Here is a 24,725-nt window from a genome sequence, read left to right on the forward strand (position 1 = left end):
TCGAAATGCAACCATGAATAGCCTGTGTGTAAAACCTACAGTGATTAACATCTGATAAAAGAGGAAATGCTATTATATTCAAGTCATCTTTGTACTGGACATAAATATAAACCTGATGTGAACTTTTAAAGAGACAGCAACGAAACATGCAAATAAGATGAATTTCACAGTCCCTTGACCAACATTTTCAATATACTAGACTTTGCAATATTTATGAATCGCTTTTCTTTTAGGGAATAATTACGCATACACACTAACGATTGTTCCCTAGGATGGTTACATCCCCTTGGTATCTGACTTGTCTGTGTATATAGTGACTGATTAACCAAAATGTGCGCACAGAACATTAGTTGTGTCCATAGTTGCATGTGAATAAACCACAAAAAGACATTAGTGTTCTTTAGTCACTGGACCAACATTTGTCCCAGGGAAGATATTCATTGTCTGATTTCTGTGAAAGAAGGCAAAACCTTTTCCTCTCAGATGTTCCACAGAGTCATGTGAGAGAAAAAAAAGACCTTTTTCCTCAGCGGTGCTCAGTAATCCTGTGAAAAGCGGAAAACACCCCATGATTGAACAACTTGTAGAACCACCTTTAGCACCAATAATTGGAAGTAATCTTATTTTTTCTCTCACATTGTTGCAGAGGAATTGGCCTGCTCTTCTTTCCGTTGCCTCAGAACACTGAGGTTTGTGGGTATTTATGAATCAACAGCTCTCTTAAGGTCCCACCACAACATTTCAATCAACCTGATGTCTTGAATTTGACTGGGCCATTACAACACCTTGATTTGCTGCTGTGCTTGTTGTGATCATTACCCTGCTGCGCAACCTCACATATGACTCTAGAATACTTTGACACACAAATGAGTTCGTGGTGAGCTCGGTAACTACAAGGCATCCGGGTCCTGTAGCTGCAAAATAAGCCCAAATTATCACCCCTCCATCACCGTGCTTGACAGCCGGACTATTGAGTCTGAGATTGAGCTCTTTAGTCGTTTGAGTTTTTTTTCTCCTGAATTTGCTGGGATGTCCACTGATGTACTGATGAGATTGTGGCATTTTGTTAACACAAACCTGAACCATCCAGACCAGCAAATAGCTGAAACCTTTGCTTTTGTAGAGCTGATCAAAGTTGCTGATAATCAGTAAATCTAGTTCATTTGAATGGCTGCTATTTATCCTCTCAACTCCTGTGGAAAGGAGCACTTAGTTTTTCACAGAACTACAGATTCTCTTTTCGCATTACCATATATCTTCTTACTGATTTGCACTATTGAATTTCCTTTTTACAATTTAAAAGTGACTCTTTAAGTTTCCAGGAACCACTATGATAATACACACACAAATGTGCTTACTTATCCCCGAAGGCGCGTCTCCAAAACTCTGCAGCATCTGCCTTAGTGATGCGGAAGTTGTCACCCTGAAACAGACCATTGGGGAAGATGGCCTTCAGCTCAGCCAGCATGTGGCTGAAGATCAAAGACAGCTTGGTAAGATTCCTCCTGTGGAAGTCAGGAAAAGAGGGAAGACTGTCAGATTTAACATGTTAAACAGTGAATTGCTGTTAGATGTTCACCAGACCGTGCAAAGGCCTCAAGAGAGAAATGCTGAGTAACATTAGTAACTTATTAGCATCATAGCTAGATTTTATTCAGATTATATCGTGTGTATTATTTACCAAGGTTGGAATTTCCAGAAAACAAAATCTGATTCTTTGAAATTCAAAAGTGAAACACCAAATACACAACCTCAGTGTCAACTATAGTTTTAACGTGTCACACACAGTAGTTTACGGCAAATAAGCAGAACTTAGTGTCACAAGCTATACACAGTGAGAAAACAATGTTTTCAGCTAACATGAGTGTATTCAAGTACAGTTTTACTTGTGGATAAAATACTGGTGAAAACACTGAAACAGAAATAGTAAATATTCAAATGCACATCAAACATGCAGTTTCCTGAGTCCACCAAAAATAATAACCTATTTAGCATTCTTGCTTGCTCAGCCATCTGTGTCAATGCAAAAAAGAAATGCAGTGATGTGATGTGGATACTGTCAAGTGTTCAAAAACAACCCAAAGCATATTACACACACACCCAAACATACAGTGTCACATGGAATGTGACTTTCTGTTCTTTTTTTCCTCCAAATGGAGTTGAAGTGGCAATAGGATTCAGTGACTTACAAACTGTTAATTGGCTGATAAATAAGCCTACCCTTCCCCTCATGTCACTGCAAAATGTATATAACAAATACATCAGAATATACAATGGAAATGATGAGTCTGGTAAAACATGAAACCCTTATTCTTTCCCTTTGTGTATGACTTTGAATAACAGGCTGACAAACAGATGAAATAGGATAAAAAGTAGTCAATCTATTTTAGTGAAAAGGGGGGATACCATCATGGACCTCAAAGGAATTTGAGATTTGAATGCGAAGTGCAGGCTACCATAGAGATAACAGAGTCTTGCTCCTCAAATCTGCCGAAACATGGATGGTAGTTAAAAGAACGGGCTTCCAGGTTTAAATAACAAATAAATAGCAAATCAGCTAAGGACAAGAATGTCCAGAGAATGTCCTTAGGGGCATTCTCATGACAGAGAAGGACAGAGAATGTCCCTAGGGGCATTCTCTCCTTAGGGGCAGGGATAGCTCAGTAGGTACAGTGGTGGCCCCATGAGCGGAAGGTCGGGGTTTGATTCCCCTGAACAGCTACCCTGAAGTACCCCTGAGGTACCCCTGAGCAAGGTACCGTCCCTACACACTGCTCCCCGGGCGCCCAATGGCTGCCCACTGCTTCACTGAGTGAATGGGTTAAATGCAGAGAGGAATTTCCCCACGGGGATCAATAAAGTACATTTTCTTTCTTTCCTTCTTCTTTCTTAGCTGGTTCTATGATCTAGAAATAGCTTCAGGTTCTTGCATGCATTTCACAAGTACATGCATGCATGCATGCATGCATGCATCTTTAGAGTGGCTACGATGTGAAGGTTAGGACATCGTAGTACATAGGTGTGACTTCAGTTGGTCAACAAGAAAGGAGGAAATAACTGAAGAGCATGAGGCCAAACAAGAAAATGACATGAAGATGAGAAAATACTTGACTGGGAAATAAGAGAATGAATTTGAACATTATCACCATGCCCGTGCACCACATCACAGCACTATAAGCGTTAAGCTGAGAAACCGGTGATTTACGAGGCGGCACAGAGGGAGATTGTGCTTGGCTGTTGGGCAGGGTGAATTGACATGCACGAGAGAGACAGCAATGAAAGCGCGGCTACACTGCAGCTGCCCCACACTATAGCACACGCCCTATGAGTGGAAAAGGAGGGAGTGGAAAGAGTGAATGAGGAAGCAGGACAGTGACCAGAGATGGATGAATAAGATTAGTGTATATTGACATCCTGCCAAAATAGAGTAGTACTTGTTAAGAAGACAGTTTACCACGGAGGGGTATACAAGAATCTGGGGGGAATGATGCAAGGCTTGCACAAGTGTTTTACACTTACACCCTCGCGGTAGTAAATGATAACAGTAATCACTCTTGTAGTCCTGATGTCTAATCTTTTTAAATGCTCTGCCCACTTAAAATCTACAGCAAAGACTTGAAGCTAGATGCAATGACTGCTGTTGTCTTTGAAGTCCAGGCTAGCCTCTTCAGTGATGAAATGTGACAAATGAGACCAACTACTCCCAGGATTTCCCTTAGGAGCTCATGTAGCTCTATTTAAGAGCATCTTCCCTTTCCAGCATCATCTCAGGAAAGACAGATGTTTGTGACACTGTATTTCTGTGTGCTTTCTTCAGCAGCTATCATCTCAGCAGGAGGTCGCCCTCAGTTACTTTGCTTCCTGGCTGTACTGGCCTGCTGAGCCTTAAAGCTGCTGCCTTATCCTTTCTTCTGTCAAGCTCTCTCTACTCTGTACTTAGATCTAAGTTACAACAGCCCCCTCCTGCTTTTCTTTTACCTACAACATAATCATAAAGACAGTCTTCACCTCTCTCAAGTTTGTGTGGAATTGCTCTCTCCTGACTCACAGCTTTCATTTCATTTTCATGAGGGTTACTTTGCCATCTTATTCATCTACTCATCCACTCCCTTCATCTCTAAACTTAAAACATTCATGGAGACTACCTAAGTGTTTGAGCTTATAAAACCATCTCTTCAACCCCACCATTTAATTTAAATTCTAATTCACCAAATGTAATAATACATTTGAATATAACCACTTGGGGTGGACACATTTATATAGGCACTATGAGCATTGAAATTTGGATCTTAACAGATTCAAAGTTTGAGGTGAATTTCATGTGCACTGAAGGGGAATAAACTGAAAAGTTTTTGTGGCCAACTTGTGAGACTGAGAAAAAGTAACAAATCCTACCAGGTTCAGCTAATCCCACTGTGATCTAAGGATAAGTTCAGACAGAAGGTAAAGCAAAAACATGCACTATGCATCAAGTCTTTGGGGAAAAAAGTGTCTTTTTTGGTTCAGTCTTACTTTCCAGTGTGTGAATGTGTGTGTGAATGGGTGGATGACTGAATGTGTAAAGCACTTTGGGGTCCTTAGGGACTAGTAAAGCGCTATACAAATGCAGGCCATTTTACCATTTAACTCTTGTGAGAAATCTGGATGTCGAAGCTGACTGCTAAAGATGCTTTTGGCTTTAAAAATCAAGAAACTAATAAAAACAGATCAACATGCAGAAGAAGCTGCTGAGGCAAGTTAATTAAGTTGCCTAAACTACAAAAGCACCAGAAGCTTTATACAGGAAGTGGAACTATGTAACTAGCTCAGTCAAAAATGGGACTGCGCTCTTACTTGCTGAGTTTGCGATGATGTTTGGTGCTGCTAGGCTTTAGATCGAGATCGATTTCAGTTAAAGCAACCTGCATTAGCAGTTTGCTATCCATCAATCTTGTGTTTTGTAAGTAAAAGGTACAGTGTGCAGTGACTCAATTCAGTGTGACTCACAACTAGAGAAGGAGTCTGAAAGTTAACATTGGTCCTACTAGCATCACAGTTTCACAGCTGTCTATGGCACAATATTAGCACTGAGAATAAAACATTGTATATTTTTGTCTGTAATGTTGAGGAACCACTAAAATTAGCTGAGTGAATATTAATATTCAAAGCTAAGATACAAGTTAATTTAAACTATAAACTGATTTAGTATCTCTCAGCCCATCTCACCCTAAAACAGCATCTCTGTACTTTGTGTACACTTGGCAGTAGCCAATACTTCAATAGCCAGCTTTACAACAGTCACTGCTATTTGAAGTGCTGTGCCAGCAGCGACGATGAAGAGTAAGTGTGCTACAATCATACAAAATAGCATGCTGATATAGACTGTCATATACTTCTATAGTGCTCTGTTTTTCCTGTAGTTACACTGTCATTCTTAACCACAGTCAAAGGCCAAACCTTTTTTTGAACACTAGGTTTTTGTCCTCCATCCCCCTCATACTATAGAGTGACCTCTGACCTTGCAGCTGGCTGCTCCCTTCCTGTTTCCTGCTGGTTGTGATAAAGTAGCACAGCTAGCCGGCCAGCAATGCATTACGCTACGTTAATTCACCTCAGCACAGCCAGCATGGGTCATCCTCACAGAATGAGAGCTTTTCTGGACTCGCAATAGCCACAAGTAGCTTCGGTATTATCACGCAGCTGTGTTATCGCTTGTGCTCGAGGCCAAAAGGGAAACACAGATCAAACACAAGCCGTGCTCGCCAAAGCTACCAGAAAGTAATTTACAACATCATATAAAATAATTAAAACTAGAGCAGAACTAAGTATGTTGAGGACAAATCCAGAGACCCGAAAAAACATAGGCCTATGTTCGCCTCCTCCACTCCCAGTGGATTACAATTTTATGTAATCCAGGGATTTTGGGGAAATCATAAGAGCAGTAAGTTTCTCAATAGATTTGAAAAGCATTTTTGAGGAAATACACCAATGTGTCACATTTGCATCGCATCATAAGACTATCATGGTGTTTTTTTGTTTTTGAGTCTGTGGTTGGCTTTTTCAGTTTAAAAAATTCCTAAGAGAAACAGACAACACAGCCTCAGTACACCGAGCAGTTACAAGCTCATTTACTACAACATGAGAAGCCACCGCTGTTTCAGCAGAAGGCAAAGCACTGTACACAGGACACAGTCTGCAACTGTGTTAATACCACTGATTAAGATTTGACATATTAGGTATCTACATCAGGAAGATAAGTTCCCAAATACAAGTATTTCAGAACAAAGTAAATTAATTTTCAGAATTAAATGTCAGAATGTCAGGAGATCACACACACAGACACACAAAATCCATTAGACCAGTCAAAGCTCTCTCCAAACTGAAACACTCTTACAGTCCTACCATCCTGTACTTTTCAGGCACTGACAGATCACATTTTTATTGACTCATGATGGTCCAGGGAAATGGGGAGAGCACTCTCCATCAGGGTTAATAGTAACTCCAGCGCTGAACTTATAAATAAACAATGTGGTAAATTGTGATAAAAATATACAAAGACATTAAAAATGAATGTAGCTGTTGTACCGAGTGTACACAATGTGTATGAAATTCTGATTTCCGGTTTGCCTTAGTCATCACTTTTAAACCTCCAGAAACTGGCCTCATTCCAGAGCAATATCAGGAAACGGCCATGACAGCAAACAAGCAACAACCACGAGACAGTGTGCTTTAGCAATGATCCAAGCACACTTATCTGTTCCTGAGCAGTCCTTAATAAATAAAAACATTGGGAAAATCCTTTCAAACGTCTTTCACCACATTCCAATGTATTTCATATTTCTTATAAACACTTTATTACAGCAGTAAATTAGACATGCTTAAATCCAGATTAGAAATAAATTATATAATAAACAGCTCAGTTTCAGCCAAATCCTCTCACATATCTGAGTGCATATCTGAGCTCATTTATCTCTGTGTGCATAAACAGCAACTGCTTGTTGTACCCTGCGAGGCAGAGAAGATAGTGGGTTGCATCATGCTAATCACCATAATCTAAGTGTGAGGACTACATGAGTCGACTGCTCACTGATATCGCTGCGACATAAATAACCGTGATGCTCTGCTATTTGTGTGCCTGCATATATCCGTGCATAGAGCCCCAAGCTACGAGTGTAGGAAAATGTAATTGAAGCCGAAACACCCGCAGCCTCTGAAGTGTGAACCGTGTTTTCCATTCCCATCACCAATAGCCGTTAGGCTAACCACTAAAAGCTTTCCTTAAATTACTCCAACTACATCAGCACCAACTAATCAACAAGTATTCCCCCTGTAGCATCACACAGAGAGGCTGTTTTTCATGTCATATCAGTCTGTACACAGAATTGAGCTGAGAAGGAAGCACATTTGGTGTGATTCATATAAGACTGAATGCAGCACAGAACAGCAGCGGTGGGGAAACTGAACAATGGCTTTCTCTGAAATGACACGTAACGCTAGAGTAAATCGTCTTAAGGCTGTAGAAAAATTCGGTTTAGGCATAAGTATGCAAAAGGAGGACTGAGCCCTATTCCCGTCGCCCTGAGCTACATTGGGAGATTTCAGGGTGACTGTTCAATACAGTCCAGGATTAAAAGGTTTTGACTCTTATTTCCTTTCTTGTGAGGTGTAAAAACTAACAAAGACTTCAGTGAGAGTGTGTTTCATTTTCGTGGGAAACGTAATGCCGGAACTACTTCCTCTGTTAACAACTTCAAAATGATTAAAAACCTCAGCAGTACAGGGCTATCAGTTGAGATTAGCAAGTTTCTAACTGAGCTATTATTTCATAAGACATTGTCCATTTGAAAGAAACTCAATATTTTCAACAGCTATGATAAAAATAAGCTGGTCTAGTTAAAGCACAAAACTAAGGCATGTACTGATTAAGGAGGAATGAATGATATCCATGCAAATTTCTCCTCTATTCACTTTTATCTGACATAACAAAATACACTGCAGAATTTCCTCAACTCAATTCTATACTAGAAACAAACCTTTCCTACAGTATAGTAGCTAAAGTGATAAGACGGGTTTTTAGATAAGCAAATTCAAAAGCTGTGTCCACAGAGACAGACCTTTGTTTCACGTGGATGTCAGGTACATTTACAAAAAATAGGAAGCCGTGCTATAGGACAGCTTTTTCTCAGACACAGAAATAGAAGAACAGAAATGAAAAAACCCCTGCGACATTTTAAAGTATTGAAGTTATGGTACAACACACTGTCATTTTTCTTTGTCCACGAAGGCTCGAGTACATGAATTTTTGACAATACAGCAACACCGTGAACAACTGGAAAATAACAGTTCATGCTAGGATATTTTATTCATTCAGGTCTTATAACATTAGCAAGATGTGAGCGGTGCAGCAAAGAAAAATTAACTTTGAGATGGATGATTAGGACCAAAACAAATGCAGAGCTAGCGAGAGGCTCTGTCTACATTTGTGTTTTGACCAGAGAAAAATGGACCCAAATCATTGTTTTAATGAATGGCTGTACAGTAGCCCAGCTGCAGGGAACATTGAATGAGTAGAAGCTGGAGGAAGTTGACTGAGCATTGTAATAATATCACTGAAACATGCCTGGAATGCATTTTTCTATTGTGCAAAGGACTGGAGCAATGTGCTGTCACTAAGGGAAGGTGGAAGTAAGCACAGAAGGAGAAAGAGCAATGGGGTGAAAGGCTAAAGGGTGTGTGTGGAATAAAATGTTAACTCCTGAGTGTGGAGCTGCAGCTGAATGCTGTTTTATTATTAAATTATTATTTAATTACTTCTTTAGTCTTTAAAAGGCACTGTTTTTTATTTAACATTCCCAAGATAAAAACCATTTACCTTACAATGATTTAAAAAAGGAGTATACTAAGAGACAAGCAGAAAATTGTGACTTATAAGTGGTTCAGAGCATAAATTAATGAAATTCAATTTTATTTATACAGTCCCAAATCACAACAACAGTTGCTTCAAGGCACTTTATATTGTAAGGTAAAGATACAGAGAAAAACAAAAAAAAAACCAAAATCTTATGACCGCCTATGAGCAAGCGATTTGGGAATGGTGGGAAGGAAAAACTCCCTTTTAACAGGAAGAAACCTCTGGCAGAGCAAGCCTCAGGGAGGGGAGGAAGATGGGACGAAGACACTGTGGAAGAGAATCAGAAATTAATCATAACTAATGATTAAATACAAAGTGCCAGTACAGGTGTTTGACAGATTTATTATTTCCTTGAACTTAGTATGTGTGCAAATGTTGTTAATGTGTACAAAATGGGAACAGGGAAGCAACCTAATCTGTAATACCTCACATGATGTGCAACGCCAAGCACGCAATTCACCTTTTTGTGCTAATCAACCATTTCTTTTTCTTTGCTTCCTTGTGGTTAAACAGGAAGCAAAGGTTTTTTTTTATTAATGTCTGCTTTACATGAAGCTCTGTGAAACCTGAGCGATACCGTCATCAGTTTACCACAAAATGAATTCTTAAAGAAATCCTAAAAATAGCTTTGCAAATGTGCTCCTTTTGCTGCTTAAGGTGGTTTAAGTCAGTTAGGGACATTTCGTTTCATCTTCAGATATGAAAAAGAAAAGGGGTGGGGGGGTGCTCACAGGGGATACTCAGAGTGCTAACAGGGTTTTGTCATAATGTCTCACTAACAGAAGAGTGGTGGAATACAGCTAAGATAAATTAGATCATAGTACATAAACACCAGCACTGCAATTATTATATTTCTGCAGTGCAGACTATTCCGCAATACATGACTATGCAGTCTATAAGCTCACCACTTCCTGTAACCAGCTGGACCAATCAACGGTGGTCAGGATGCGATGGCAGCTTAGCCCAGGAAGATGATCAAACAGACTCTCTCAGAGAGGTCAAAGCTGTATCCGGTTAGACCCATGGGAGGGCAGGCAGAGGGGATTATGTGAGGACACATTGATCAACCCTTCTACTGTATGACTATTCTTAGAGAATGTGCCATGAGTAATGTTTAAACACAGGCTTCCTATCCTGTTTGCACGTAAATGAATAAACTGGCTTAAAAAAAAAAAAAAGAGAGAGAGAAAAAGAAAAAGAAAAAAGCTGTATTAACCAAGAAGAGATTTGGAAAGTCAATTACTTTCAACATAGACCAATTAACAGCCAACAAGAGACCACAGTTACAAAACACTGGGCTGTTAAGTGCAGAAGTAGTGACTGGTCATTTTTTATAACACATTATGGTCTGACTGTGTAGCTCTACTTCCTGCTTAGAAAATAAAGGAAGAGCTTTAAGGGCTAATCCTACTCTTCTAGCCATCTTGAGAACAGGCAATAATGTACGTTTGGTCTTGAGTTGAAATTTAAAACTAAACTGTATATTAAAAATAAACTAACAGTGTGGCTCTTTGTGAACTCCTACGGCGGAAAATGTCTCGATTGTGCTGCGTAAAGCCAGAAGAGGAAGTAAGTGAAGCAAACAAGGAGGAAGTGCTGACTGTGTCATGTCGATTCTGACCGAATATGGGTTGTCACTGTTAATTAAGTGTTGCTTGGAGTCGACTCACTTTCATCTTACCCTCTTCGACTTTCAACAACGAACCCCCTCTTTTTCCTCTCCTCTGTGACTATGTATGCACCTCGTTTCCACCCGACTCAGCTGCTCCCACAGTCAAAGCCCAAGCGAAAAGTGTTGCTCAACAAACCCAGGCGTGTACTGTGCTACCGCGACTCTGCTTCATCTCTAAAGCTAAACAATCTGCGTGGCTCATGCGTTAGTGGGGGCCTGGATAAATAGAAGCCAAAATCTCCGGGGAGGACACTGCGGAGAAGTCTGCACGACATCGCATCACAGCATATCCACCCACTCTTCATTTGGGGCTCTTATAACACACTTAACATCCTTCACTTTGATTTGAAAATAGCCATAAAGCCCAATCATAGACCCTGAAGTCAATGGCTGACAAGCACTGATGTTGGCTGAAGTTAAAGTGGTGGAGATAACAAGTGTCAGTCGGTCTTGCATTTTCATTTTTCTATTTGAGGCCCATTTTATCCTCAGCTTCTGTTTAACCAAGTTTCTGTTTTATTAGTTTCCTAGCATCTCTCCGTCATTGGTCAATTCTATAGCATTTTTAAGTGGGCTGACACCCATTGGTTAGTGTCACTGCCACTGCCTTCTCCTTTGAGACAATGGCAGTCTTTGTGTGTAATGCCTGGCTACTGTGTGTGTGTGTGTCCATTTCCTCTCCTTCAAGCACAATTTTTTCCCTTCTTTCTGCACAGTCTCTTGGTCCAATCAAGCAATGATAAAAACGAATTTCACAGAGAAATTGACACAATGTCTAAAAACAGCTTTATCGCCTCATGTCAAATACAGGAGTGGTTCGCATAGACATTTCCTCTTCTCTCTGGTTGCTTTGGCATTTTTTTGCTTCTATGTCTGCAACATTACGGTCATGGTAGCTGGAAGAAAACAATCTTATTGAGGAACTGAGCAACTAGATGAGGATGTACATCTGACAACTGACTAGATAAAATGATTGCTTAATTTAAAAGAAAAAAAAAGAGACTATGTTCAAAGGAAACACCAGGTTACGCCAATGTGTGAAGAAACATTAGAACCATGTATTTCTGATTTAGTTCTGCAAGTGATCAAGTGATCTAGCCTTGGAGGGAAATTTACTCCGATCAACTAAATTTCTACCAAATTTTAGCAACCTGTGTTCGTTTTTATTGCAATAATCAAAATCTGGTGGTACCGATGAGCCCACTTTTAAGCCATCTTTTTCTCGCTGTCATTCAAGCCGTACAACAAATCGACTTCCTCGTTGCAGGCATATAAATAGTCTAAATCTTCAGTTTCCTTTCACATATGACTGTAGACTTTTCAGTGCGTTATTACAAAGAGCATGCACAGCAACACTGGAAAAGCAACCATCCACAGAGGGCTACTATGTGAGCCAATTTGCTGCACACTGACTCTGCTCTAGAGGATTTTTTTTTCACAGTGGTGAAGCGTTACAGCTTTCCAAAGTAAACCACTAGTGGCTTCTTCAATGACATACATTTTTTGGCTTCTCTCTCTCTCTTTTTGACTGCACGTTTAATCTTATCACAAGTGCTTGGCAAAATTATGTTTTTGCAAACTTTGAAACTTTCAGACTTTTATTTCTATTGTTTTTTTTTTTGTTTTTTTTTTTTACTAAGATCAAGTGATAGTCACACTGCTTATTACTGTAACAAAGTTTACAGACTTTAGTAAAGACTACATACTAGTCTTAAATTATGAAGGGTTGAATAAGTTTACCTGATTACTTGATCTTGAAATTTAAAAATTTATAACGCACAACAAATAAAATTTTCCCCAGGTCATACAATAGTAACATGGTTATAGTTACACTCCAGAAAAGTCTGAAAATTAAGAAAATGCCTACAGCAAAGGAGGGCTTAGCACACGGGGTATTACAAAAACAAAAAAAACAAGAAGCTGCCACAGTAATTTCAGTCATCATCCCAAGATGAGCAATGAGCAAGGGTGGGTAGCCCTGATATCATAATTGCGGACTTGTCCATCACAAGTTGTTACAAATTCTCATTTCTTGCATATAAAGACACGGTTCTGACTCTCACAATGACCAAAGTCGACAAAATGTAGTTAATATTCTATTGAGCATGACTTGAATCATCTGTTAAGTGTTTACTGAGGTTACAGAGAAAGGGAGTCGAGGGCCAATTTCCCACAAACTTATACTACTGGAAGTCTTTGTGTAACTGGAAGAGCAACTCCCTGTTGGCCATTAATTTATTAATTTTTTTTTTTAATGCAGGTTTACCACATTTGGGTGTTCACGTTTCAAAGCTGGAAGCTGCTTCCATCTTATACATACAGTCTGTGGATTAGCACCAATATAACAAATAAACTACTTTTGATCAACTTCACATATAAGCTTTACTTGGCAGAGATGAACCACCTTGAGATCCCACACTCAGTACAAATATCAAAACGAAGCTTTGAGTATTAAACAGTTATAATAAATGTTAGCCTAGCATTAGCAATTACCTGATAGCAAGGTAGCGGCTATGGCTAATAATAAAATGATGCTTGCAAATGTTATCAGTCCCACCCATCTGTAATGTTAATTAGACAGTGTTAATTTAACAGAATTATATTTTCTTTAATGTCCTAGACTAATGCTAAGAAAAGTCTATCGGAAACTAGATAAAAGGTCGCGGTCAACCTTATCAGCTCTGATCAGCAAAGAAATATGGTGCCAGGTCACCAGAAGTACAACACTACCACAGGATAAAATATTGTTGTCTTAGAAAATATATATGCAAACCTTACACGATTCTGTCACTATTTTTCCATTACATAAGACAACTTAAAAACAGTGTTGTTTTGATGTTATTGTTTCTATGGTTCAAAACTTTATTTAGAAAACAATACCTCTTAATTTTTTGTCAATCCACCTCCGGTCTCTGAATCATCCACATACCACTACAACAAAAGATTCATACTGTCAAAATGCTAAAGGTCATCTTGCAGAAATATAGTAGCCTACAGTCGAAACTTGGGTATATATATTATTATTATATATATTATTTACAAATGTCTTGATGTACAAGTAGATGTACTGTGTCAGGATCCTACATGTTCATTACTACTGATAGCGCCTCCTGTGTTACTGCTGGGATCCACTTTTGTGTCCTATAGAAAACCTGTTTATTCAGTTTGGCGGCTTAAACAAATGACTGTGTTTTCTTCACGCTGCGGGGAACCTTTGGGGTTTTTCGATTGGAGTTGGAATTGCCAAGGAGGTGCCTTTATGTGTTGAAGATAATGGAGAAGCATGAATAGTTTTGCCCTATGTGTGGGTAGAACTTGTGCTGTCTTCATTTGACTAAACTAACACATGCATTCTGTAATGTGCATTGTGAAAAAATAAATTATGCCTGGAAAACTTTGCCATGGTTAGTTTCCCAGTTGACATCTAAAGCACATGTGTGCTCAGGCAAAACTACTACCTGTAAGTACAATGTACTTGGTATCAGAATGGGTATTATGTCCTTTGACTATGGTCTCAGGTCACCCATTTTCACATAACTTAGGGTCCAAAATCTACTGAAGATGGCAGTCTGTCATAACAACACAAAAAAAAAAATCTGCTGCAAGTCATCTTGCCTACTACCAGTGAGAAAAGATATTCTGGACAAAGTCCTTGCAGGCACAAAATCTGACGGCAGTTCATGTCATTTGGAGTGATATGCTGTAAAAGGAAAAAGTATTCACATCACAACAAAGTCCAACAGCATTCACCCACAGCATACATTAAACTAAAAGGGCTTCTGTAAATATATACAAAGAAGAAGATCAGCTTCTTCCAGTATAGTCTGCACCTCAAGAAAGGCTGCCAGTTACCACTAACCTCACTTTATACTGAGGTTTTTTTGTTTTTTGTAAAAAAAAACAAAAACCCAAAAACAACAAAAACAAAACCCAAATGGAATGTCTTTTCAATAATCTCTCCAAACATAAAGCCATGACAACTCCTTATTTTCGGGACAGACCATACACTTCACTCTGTTTCTAGACAGAGAAATAATACTTCAAGCAAGACAGAAGAAAGAGACAAGCGGGAGGCACCATGTGACTTTTCAAAAAAGTAAAATAAGCTACATGGCGAAACTATGCTCGAGTAGATGGTAGAGATATGGAGGCACAAAAACAAAGCAGCATGCAGGCAGGCAGCTGTAGATTAAGCGCCATTTTGACCACAAACGCTCACATGCTCAAACCACAACACATCTTTCCTCTTGTTTTGATGCTTCTTGAGCTACAGCCAGCCTTGGGGGTGGGAGCAATTGTTCACGCTGTACCTGCATCGTCAGAATTATTCACAATGAACTGCTGCATTAAGAAGGTTTCACACCTTGAAATTCCCGTTTCAGATGTGCTTCATTGAAGACAATGAACACAGCAGCTCAGCAAGGTTGAGAAAAGCATTTGTACTTGAGAAGGCAAATAATTTATAACATAGACACTGATACGATTAAGATGGGCATCTATTCCATCTATTTCATCCAGTTTTCTCACCTTGGTTGTGAATTCTCCTCATACATGCGTTCCTTGCCCTCCTTGAACAAGCTAATGGTCTGCTTGGTCTTCTTTGTCAGGTTCTCCATGAAGACCCGGAAATACTCATTGTCACCCAAAGTCTCCATTTTGCCCTCGTAACGAGACAAAATGGTGCGCAGGTGCTGGTAGGTGTCTGGCAGCAGGTCCAGGATGTAGGGAGGGCTGTTCTTCAGAGCCAGTTTGGGGTTTTGGCATAGCCGCACCACCTGCAGAAAGGGAGGATGTGAGGGGGAGGGCAAGATACGGTTAGAAAGAGTACATAAGATAAAACTCAAGCTAAAAGATGTGGTAGAAAGTGAGTGATGGAAGAGCAGTTAAAAGGACAGAAACAGAAAGATAATCTGCACAATCCATCCCATGTGTCACTATGCATTTTCACTCTCTACATCACTAAGACAGTATTTATATCATACAGAGAATTTCACATAAATTAGCTTCTTCTTGCATTAGAGCACTTATCTTTAGTGCAAAGTAGTGTCTGTGAGCCTAGACAGGAGACGTGCAGAACAGAAAAAGCCAATAAAGTTAAAAAGACAAAGAAAGTGTTCCCTAAACACTTTGTGAAGTTAAGAGTAGTCAGAGTGATGAAAGTCTGTATATTATGCAATCGAAAATATAGACAGAGTAGCAAAGTTTAAATACCTTGTGACATCTTAAGTTAGTTTACTTATCACTGTACTATCAGAATGACCTAGATGGCAAACCTACATTAATTATGTAGCTAGTCGCCTGCATTTTTTATTCATTTACTACAGCTACGCAGCATTTCATGTGAAAATATACATTTTTAAACACAACAGACACAGTTGGATGGTGATTTACACTCCGAAGTGTTTATCCAAATTGTGTCACAGGGGACTGAAGTCTAGCTAACACAACAAGCGGGGGATACCCTAGACAGGTAGCCAGTCCATAACATGTCTAACTCAACGAGAGACAGCAGTTTCCACCATTTAATCCAAAACTAAAGCTAATTTATAATCATCAGCCAACTTAACCTTTGTGTCTTTGAACTGTGAGATAAAATTGCACCAACCAGAATAAAACCCATACAATTATGCAGGCTCTGTGAGAGAGTGCAAAGAGCTAACCAGCAGATTTAAACTTTTATGAAGCAATAACGTTCTGCACCTGCTGCTTCAAAATATGCTAAAAGGGCCTGTGATGTGTCACATGTGGCTTTGACTTCTGACTGAACTTTAAGTAGAAAATGCATACATATTGTGCATCGTGATTCAACTTTAAGAAAAAGAGATTTAGCTGGTGTAGAGCATAGTCCTAACCCTACAGTAGCTCTCTTTTTTAAGATATTACTTTTTGTAAACAAGAATTCCTGCACCCTCCCCACCCCCCTTTTGACTAGCATGTTTTAAGCATGTAGTCCCTCTATGCTCCACTTCGTGAGCATGTTTACAGAAGCTGTTAATGTGTTTACACTTCCCCATTTTAATTTGCACATCCTATGCTACTTCTGCCTTACAGACTCAAATTCTCTTTACTTAACATTTGGACATGATTGCCTTGCAAATTTGAAAAACCTCAAGTGAGCAACTTCGGGAACACAAATGCAAACAAAAGCCAAATTTTTTTGACAAACACGAGTGTCTATCTATGAACACCGACTCAACCGAACCATGAACGCGACAATCATCTGTCACATGGGTTTATAAAACATGTTAACCATGACTGTGGTCATACTTGGGGAACCAAGTTTATGACAACGTTGAAGACATTCAGGAGAGCGCATTAACATGTTTCATCCTCAAAAATGTTCAACAAATCTAACTGCAGTGTTGCACTTCGCCGGGTCAATTCATGAATCATTACGAAACACACAGCCAAACATTTTGGGTGTCATGTCCCGATTCCAGCCCGAGCTTATATACATCTGTGTAGCCAGGCTGTCAGCTTCAGTTACTGAACAACTGTATGTCAAAAACAGGACGTGGCTTATTCTTTGCAGACCAGGCCAAATTATTGTCCACTGATCATGTGAAAATGTACGAAAGAGATATGGCAGGAACAGCATTACAAGAATGTCGTTATGAACTTCCTTGCTTCCTCCATTTAAAAGGCATCAGTGTGGCATTGTGGAAGTAATGAGACTTCAAAGAGCTCAAACACTTTGTTTATTAATCATGGTCAATGGAAAAACGAACCTTTTAAGTGTATTACAATTGTTAATGTCTTTTATTTTTAGGCATATGAATCTATGCTGTATAGACTACATTGTTTTACCGTGCAACATATTCCACTATCATGATTCAGAAATTAAAAACTATACAAATATTCATGCATATGTAAAAATAAAAACACCTTGATGATTTGGCTGATAAAAATGACTGAATCTACCAAACTGAGCCGTGACTGTTGGAGAACTTAAAAAAAAAAAAAAAGAGCCAATATTACCAACAATGTGTCCCAATTCCATTAACCTTCTCCAGGCCTCCAAGCGCTTAGTGCTAACACTGGTACCCAACCCTCAGTCAAACATAATTCATGCATGCGCTGGTACAAGGTCACAACTGCTGAATGCTCTATGTCAGCATGTGTTAAAGCTTCTGACTTGAAGTAAAATGCTGATCCCCTCAGAACTAAATTACATTCTCTTGATCTTTCTGTCTCTCTCTCGCTCTCAGGTGATTCTACACCTGGTGTGATTATGTTGATTTTTCCACATGAATGTCAAGGTATTTTACAGTTTGAAGACAAGTTGGAGCTGGTTGAATTTTGGGGGATTTTTGCTGCAAACAGCCATTTTAAGTGCTTTCTCACACAACTTTAGTGAGACAATGTCCCCTAAACGTTTTCAATGTTGAAAGAGTAATAATGATTCCTCACAGCAGGAGAAGGTAATGTGGTATTATGATCAGTGTCTATATGCTAAATAGAGTCAATCCATGTTGTAGGCCAAGCAGCGATCATCGTCTTGCTACACTTGTTTAGTCCCAAAAAGGCATGAAAAAAAAAAATGAAGGGGACGAACGAGCTGTGTAAATGTTAAGTACCTTTCAACTATACACCTCCACACTGGCACACAGCGAACAATGTCTTGTACGCATAAAACTGATTAAAATTTCAAAAAAAAAAAAAAATGACTGTCTTAGATTATGATGTGAAATTCAGGGCTTGATATCGGCCAAAACTGAAAATCTTACTAAACGCATTTCTGTAGCTAATACTTCTGATTTTAGTTTAGAGTATTACTTTACCTAATTAGCCGAAAGGATGTGGCAGTGCAACAACAGAGACAGGAACAGGATCTGATGTTAAACTTGTTTTAAAATAAACCTTTAATGCTGTAGCACTTAATACAGGAAAGCTAAATTAAGAATACTGACTTTACACATTGACACATGCCCCAACTGTAAAACCACGGCCTGATTAGCAATTTGCCTATAAATAAATTGACAATCATTTTCTTTATCCACCAGAGAAAAAAACAAAACAAAAAACAACCATCTCTTCATCATGAAAAAATAAAGTGATTTTAGCTCTTCGTCGCACTATCACTGAGCATTCAGACAGCACAAAATTGATGTGACAACAGATAAACATTAGCCACTGCAACAGGTACAGGTACAGCAAGTAACAGAGAAATCAGCCTCTCGGTTTTGATCAAAATTTAACTTAGTTCTACGTGGGAGGTGTTTTCAAGGAGTAATTGCGTTATAGTTCTGCAGGTCTTGGTCAGTGGTATCCGTTGGTTTGTGGGTTCACTTTAGATAATACTAAATATATTTCTGCTGCTATTTTACGCAGTCCCATGGAGTAAAATCACTTTGGCACGTGAGGTATAGCTTCTTTTTTTTTAAGGTAAGATAATCCTTTATCTGGCTGTTTTTCTTCCAGTCAATCAGTTTCTATAAAACCATATTAACATGGCAAAATAATCCCTTCTGTAAACTGCAAGAGCCAGAGTGATAGGTGGCAGGTAGTTTAATGTGTGGCAGATCAGATCAGCAGCCTCCCCCTTCTTTCTTGTTTGGTCTGCATGAGACAAGCTTTCTACAGAAGTGTTGAACATTCACAGAAAACAGGGTGATAATAAAGATCAACGTTTCATTGCCACTTGTGTTCTTGTCTGTGCTAATTGAGGCCCGACTAAGCAAAACACACTTAAATGTGCTAGTAGTTCTGCAAAGGCATCATAGTTTATAATGCCGTCGCGTTGGAAGTTAAGAAACAAAAAAGCCGTGTGTGAATCTCACAGGAAACTGGGGTCAAACTGTTGCAGGCTTTTTTCCGAGAAGTAAAGCTGTGAGATGACTCTCCCCTGGTAAAGACCATAGCTGGACACGTAAAATGCGTACTTTTCTTGTTCTCTAAACAATTTTCAAGGGTTGACAGACAGCTGACTATAGATTTTTCATAAACGAGCTACAGGAGACACTGTTGCAGTGCTGGGAGCCCTTGTATTTCAATTTCCTGTCACAAAGTCGTTAGATTCAGGTCTTATGTGGCATATTTAAAGAATACTAACTTCCTTGTTAGAGCTAAAGATTGTGATATACCTTAAAATATTTAGCCGTGGTCAAACAATGTAACGCTATGCACCGCGGTTTCACAACTAAAGAGTAGTTACCCGAAAGTGTTAACAACCCTGCCAAGTAATAAACTAAGCCTTCCTATGCCAGTTAATATTAAGCTGCTACGAAAGTGGCGTGCCACATGACGAACAAAACAAGAGTTCAGGTTATCTGTGAGCTAAAGTTAGCTAACCATATCCTGTACCAGCCTGTTAGCTAACTTAGCAACAACAGACCTTCAGCAGGCGAAGATTAGCTAGCTTATCGCAAGTTAGCTACGGTTAGCTAGCAGTCGCTCTAGCCATCCGACGCGTAAGCAAACGCTAACGGCTTAACGTTGACAAACCTTGTCCATTAGTTTCCAGCATTTCTCCACCGTCTTTTTGTCCACGGCCCCGGGCTGGTGATGGGAGTGGAGGTGGTGATGGTGTGGCTGGAAGGCATCCTTCATCATTCCGATGATCCCCCCGCCTTTCTTCAGGTTCCCAGCCATGTTCGGGCTCGGCTAGGGTCGGCCAGAGCGGCAGACAGGCGAGGTGAGGCAGGGCAGGGGGTCAGGGGGACCGAACCGCCGCCTGGAGTTGGTTGGACCGGGCGATCCCGTACCCCCTGTGAGGACAGCGCCCGAGCGGCGAATCCGAGCCAGGGTCCGACGGGGGTAAAATGAGGGAGGAAGAGATGACTATTGGATAAAGGCTCCCATCAGTAAATATAACATGATTATTTGGTAGATAAATGTCCAGATTGTGGATAAAACAAGCCCAACGGTCACTCACACCCTGCACAAGTCCCCCTCTGTGCCGCAGCTAGCTGGCTGCGTTGCTCAGCGTCTCCCTCTCTCTCTGCAGGGACCCACGCAGGCTAATTAACGGAGCACCAGACCTGGCTCCTCTCGCCCTCAGCTGGAGGACAATGGCAACGGTTTCTTCGCAGGACTCGAGCGTGTCCTCGCCTCCGTCCAAGCCGCGATGTCGTTCCTCTCTTTTGTCAGCAGCAGCTCTTTTCGGCTGTGCCGTGTCTTCAGGGGAAGTTCAGAGGCTGTGTGACACTGTCAGCACTCCTCTGCGGGCTGCGAGGCTGACGACACAAAGCGCTCAGCGACGACCGAGGAGAGGAAGTTGAACTTAAAGCTGCGAAAGCCTCACGGTCATAGACGGGAACTAGGGTGAATAAATAATTATGGGATTTAAACATTGCCCAGCATTTTCTGTTTCCCCCCCTCTGACGTGTATGTGCGGCCCTTTCCTTTCCTGTACGTCCTCTTCCGTTAACCCCCACCCTCTCGTCTCTCTCCCCGCTGCCCAAACCCTAAACTCCCCGCCTTCTTTTTAAAGCGCGTTCTCGATAATGAATGTAACCGAGCACGCGCGTCTGCCTGTAGAGCATTCATAAAATCTCAGTGAGATGCTGCTGAGTGCATCTCTGAGTTCTCCCAGCTCGGGCCTCGGTAACCCCTAGCAACAAAAGACGCTTTCACATATACTGAAGGCAGCTGGCGCTGTGCGCGTTCCCCAGTCATGTGTGACTGGCTGTTGTAAAAGTCACTCAACTATCAATTAAACCGGACACTATGTTTTATGGCTGCTCACTCAGCAACCAGTGCACAGCAACAGAGTCTCACCACCATACAGTAAGCGTAGGCCCTCTGTGTGTCTGTGCGTGTCCGTGGGTTGAACAGGCAGCCTCGCAGCAAGCAAGCAAGCATGTCCCCGAAGAAGAAGACAAAAAAGACCGCAGCGAAAAGTCCAGAAAAATGTAATCGAGATCCTTTTTTTCTTTCGTGACTGCAGATCTTCTATTTCTTACACATATTTCTGTGTTGTTACAGGTCAAAATGACGTGGAAGAAAAGCATAGGCACAGTATTCTGGATATAGCCATTCTGCAGGATCACATAGGTGAGCCTTGAGGTTTTATTCTTTTATAAATAATAAAAACAGATTGTATGATTATTACATAAAGGGTCAAACTGAATATGACTCTTAGCAGATCCATTCCTTGTCATGTCTGTTCCCTTTTAAATCGCTGATGTCCCATGTTATTGGGTTGTATATAGATTTTAAGTGAGTTATTAAGAGATCAGTCTTTTGGCCCATAAAAGGATGGAAAACAGTAAAAAAAACAAAAAACATGTAAGTTGTTAAATTTCTAAAAGCAAGACAAGTGGAAATGAAAGCCCGCATGTTAAAACTTGACTGCATATTTGGGCATGTTTAATGGATAATTTAGTTTGCATCAATACAAGTTTTGATAAGAAAGTAATTTCCACTTTTGCTTATGAAAACAAACAAACAAAAAACAAAGAAAGCTCCCTCTGGTTTGTACGTTCAATGCCTGCATGTGTTTGTGTGACATCCTGCAGCCTTACAGTGTGAGGCTTTAAGAAGGGTCCAGTCAGACAGAGCTGACCTGAGGAGACGTGTAAGAGACATGGAACAGAAGCTGCAGCGCGAGAGACAAGACCACAGGGACATCTACTGGGGTGGGTACAGACGGGGCACGAATCCAAAATTAGTCCGTCTTTTAATAACCTGATCAAAGTGCGGATCCCTTTGGGAGTGAGGACAAGGGGTGTGTTTGCCGAGGTTAGGGTAATTTTTGAGGAACAAAAAATCTAATTAGCCGGGCGCTTAAGCTGATTGCTGTATTAGCTTTTCAAAGTGAATCAGCAATGAAGTCTGTAATAGCTGACGCAAATGTCATTCTAGACCTCAGTCGCCAGTACAAAACCATGCAGACCGAACTGACCAACAAGGTGAAGAAACTGGAACAGGAAGTCAGCCAACTGAAGGAAGACCTTGGTATGGTCTATCTATATTTAAAGTATAATCAAACAAATGGATCCATATAAGAGTTTACTCTCTCTATTTGTATAGTCCTATCCCAGGAGGAACTGAGTAAAGAGAAAAGTGAGCGTAAGCAAGGGGAGAAGGAGAAGGATGCCATCATAGCAGACCTTCGACAAAAGCTGGACAACATGGAGTCAGACTATGAGAAGATCCTTCATGTGAGTTTCAACACAAGGCAGTTCAAGCACACACTGTGGCAACAATACGCATTTGAAAACCTACATGTATACAAAAATACCCATTTGAGGTAACCTTTTGCACAATGTGGGGCAGCTTTGTCTTGTATGTGCAGTTAGGCCAACCCTCAGAGAACTTGATCTCAGAGTTAGTTCCGCCAAAGTCATGGGAAGGTACTAGCACTTCTACTTGTTGGTCAGACCTGCAGCTTATGTGTGACTCTTGAAAGAGCAGTGTGATGACACCAGTTTCTTGAAAGTCGAGCTCCTGAATGTATGATTGCTTTGAGCAGATAATTCAGTCTAAAATGACAAACTAAGCAAACGCTAATAGAGCCGTCATGGATGTTTTATATGAGTTAAGTGACTTAAAAATGATTCGTATGATATTATGATGATGCTGATGAAAACTGTTGCAGTTTATGTCTAATAATCTTAGGTCAGAAATACTAAAAAACTAGATGGAGTGTACAGTATAGATGTGGTTTAATTCTTCCCCCATAAAATGACATTTGCAGACTTCCCCATATCCTCAACGACAAGTTTTGACACCTTAGTACATATCAATAAAGATGTCCTTTTATGACCATTAGAGTAGTTTGGGTTTTTTTTCCCAAGGGTAGCTGCACAGGCAGAGAATGTCCTCACTAACTTCTGATGCAAAGTGAGTAATTTTCTTCTATAAGCAGGCCTGAAATATGGTGCTTAGTTCAGAAAACTTACTGCGCCATTACAAACTTTGCAGCATTACGGAACTATCAATGCACACAACACCAGAAATTATGCAATCAACATGACCGAGAAACTGCTGTAAAAAAGAAGCCACAAATAGTACTGTAGAAAAGTATTCGCCCTCTTCCTGATTTCTTATTTTTTTGCATATTTGTGACATTTACATGTTTTAGATGATCAGATTTTAATATTAGACAAAGATGACCAGAGTATATACAAAATGCTGTTTTTAAATGATGTGTTTATTTATTATTCAAACCTATGTTAAAAAAAAAGGTAGTGCCTCCTAAAGCTAAAAACTGGTCAGGCCACCTTTGGCAGCAAAAACTGCAAACTGGAGGGATTTTGAGACACTCTTCTTTGCAGAATTATTTTCATTCATCTATATTGGAGGGTTTATAAGTATGAGTAGTCTATTTAAGGTTGTGCCAAAGCATCTCTGTCGGATTTAAGTCCAGATCTTGACTAGGCCACTCCAAAAGCTTTATTTTGTTTTGTTTTTTTATTTTGTTTTTTTTTTTTTAGTTATGATCCTGTCTGTGTACTTGTTGGTGTGTCTACATATCATTGTCCTGGGGTGTTTGAGCTTCAGGGCGTGACCTAATGGCCGAGAGCAGAATTCATCATTCCATCAATTACAGCAAGTCGTCCAGGTCCTGAAGCCGTAAAGCTGCCCAAAACCATCACACCACAAAACCACGTTTGATTGTTGATATGATGTTCTTTTTATGAAATGCTGTGTTAGTTTTATGCCAGATGTAATAGGGAACCTCCAAAAAGTTCAGCTTTTGTCTCGTCAATCCACAGAAAATGTTCAAAAAGCCCTTGGGGTTCATCAAGATGTCGCTTGGCAAATGTGATATGAGCCCCTCCTTTTTCAGCAGTGGTTTTCTCCTTTGGATGCCATTTTTGCCCAATCTGTTTTTATTGTTGAATCACGAATTCTGACCATAGCTGAGGCAAGTGAGGCCTGTGGTTTTTTCGATGTTGTTCTGGGTTCTTCTGTGACCTGGATGAGTCATCGAAGTGCTTTTTTTGGTAGACCTGCCACTCCTGGTAATGTACAACCCTGTTCCAAGTTTTCTCGATAAAGTTTTTTTCCATAAAGTCCTAAAGCCTTATAATGGATTTGTAACCCTTTCTAGACTGATAGATGTCAATCACTTTGTTTCTCAGTTGTTTTCTGTCAATCGTGGCATTTGCCTTGCCATCTGCCTTTTAGCCTGCTACATTTTGTCAGACAGGTTCTTGTTACTTGATTCAGCAGCTATGTCAGCAATTTAAACTGGGTGTGGTAGGTGAAACTGAA

General features: G+C 40.1%; 2 protein-coding genes across 2 annotated transcripts in view; one reads left to right on the plus strand and one right to left on the minus strand.

Annotated features, from left to right (window-relative positions):
• Nucleotides 1-20,949, minus strand: part of cbl (Cbl proto-oncogene) — a 33,803-nt gene extending 12,854 nt beyond the window's left edge. The window contains exons 1-4 of the mRNA XM_035909767.2: nt 20,437-20,949; nt 20,007-20,269; nt 15,090-15,337; nt 1,359-1,505 (exon numbers count right to left, since the gene is read on the minus strand). Of these exons, the coding sequence (XP_035765660.1) occupies nt 1,359-1,505; nt 15,090-15,337; nt 20,007-20,153 (542 nt within the window). The 5' untranslated portion in view covers nt 20,154-20,269; nt 20,437-20,949. The remainder of the gene's footprint in view (nt 1-1,358; nt 1,506-15,089; nt 15,338-20,006; nt 20,270-20,436) is intronic.
• Nucleotides 20,950-21,229: 280 nt separating this feature from the next.
• Nucleotides 21,230-24,725, plus strand: part of drc12 (dynein regulatory complex subunit 12 homolog) — a 4,535-nt gene continuing 1,039 nt past the window's right edge. The window contains exons 1-5 of the mRNA XM_006795463.3: nt 21,230-21,415; nt 21,489-21,557; nt 22,022-22,141; nt 22,368-22,460; nt 22,536-22,666. Coding sequence (XP_006795526.1) covers nt 21,364-21,415; nt 21,489-21,557; nt 22,022-22,141; nt 22,368-22,460; nt 22,536-22,666 — 465 coding nt within the window. The 5' untranslated portion in view covers nt 21,230-21,363. The remainder of the gene's footprint in view (nt 21,416-21,488; nt 21,558-22,021; nt 22,142-22,367; nt 22,461-22,535; nt 22,667-24,725) is intronic.

Source organism: Neolamprologus brichardi, chromosome 14 (assembly GCF_056152115.1).
Source record: "Neolamprologus brichardi isolate AB-2024 chromosome 14, ASM5615211v1, whole genome shotgun sequence".
In the NCBI taxonomy this organism is placed as follows: Eukaryota; Metazoa; Chordata; class Actinopteri; order Cichliformes; family Cichlidae; genus Neolamprologus; species Neolamprologus brichardi.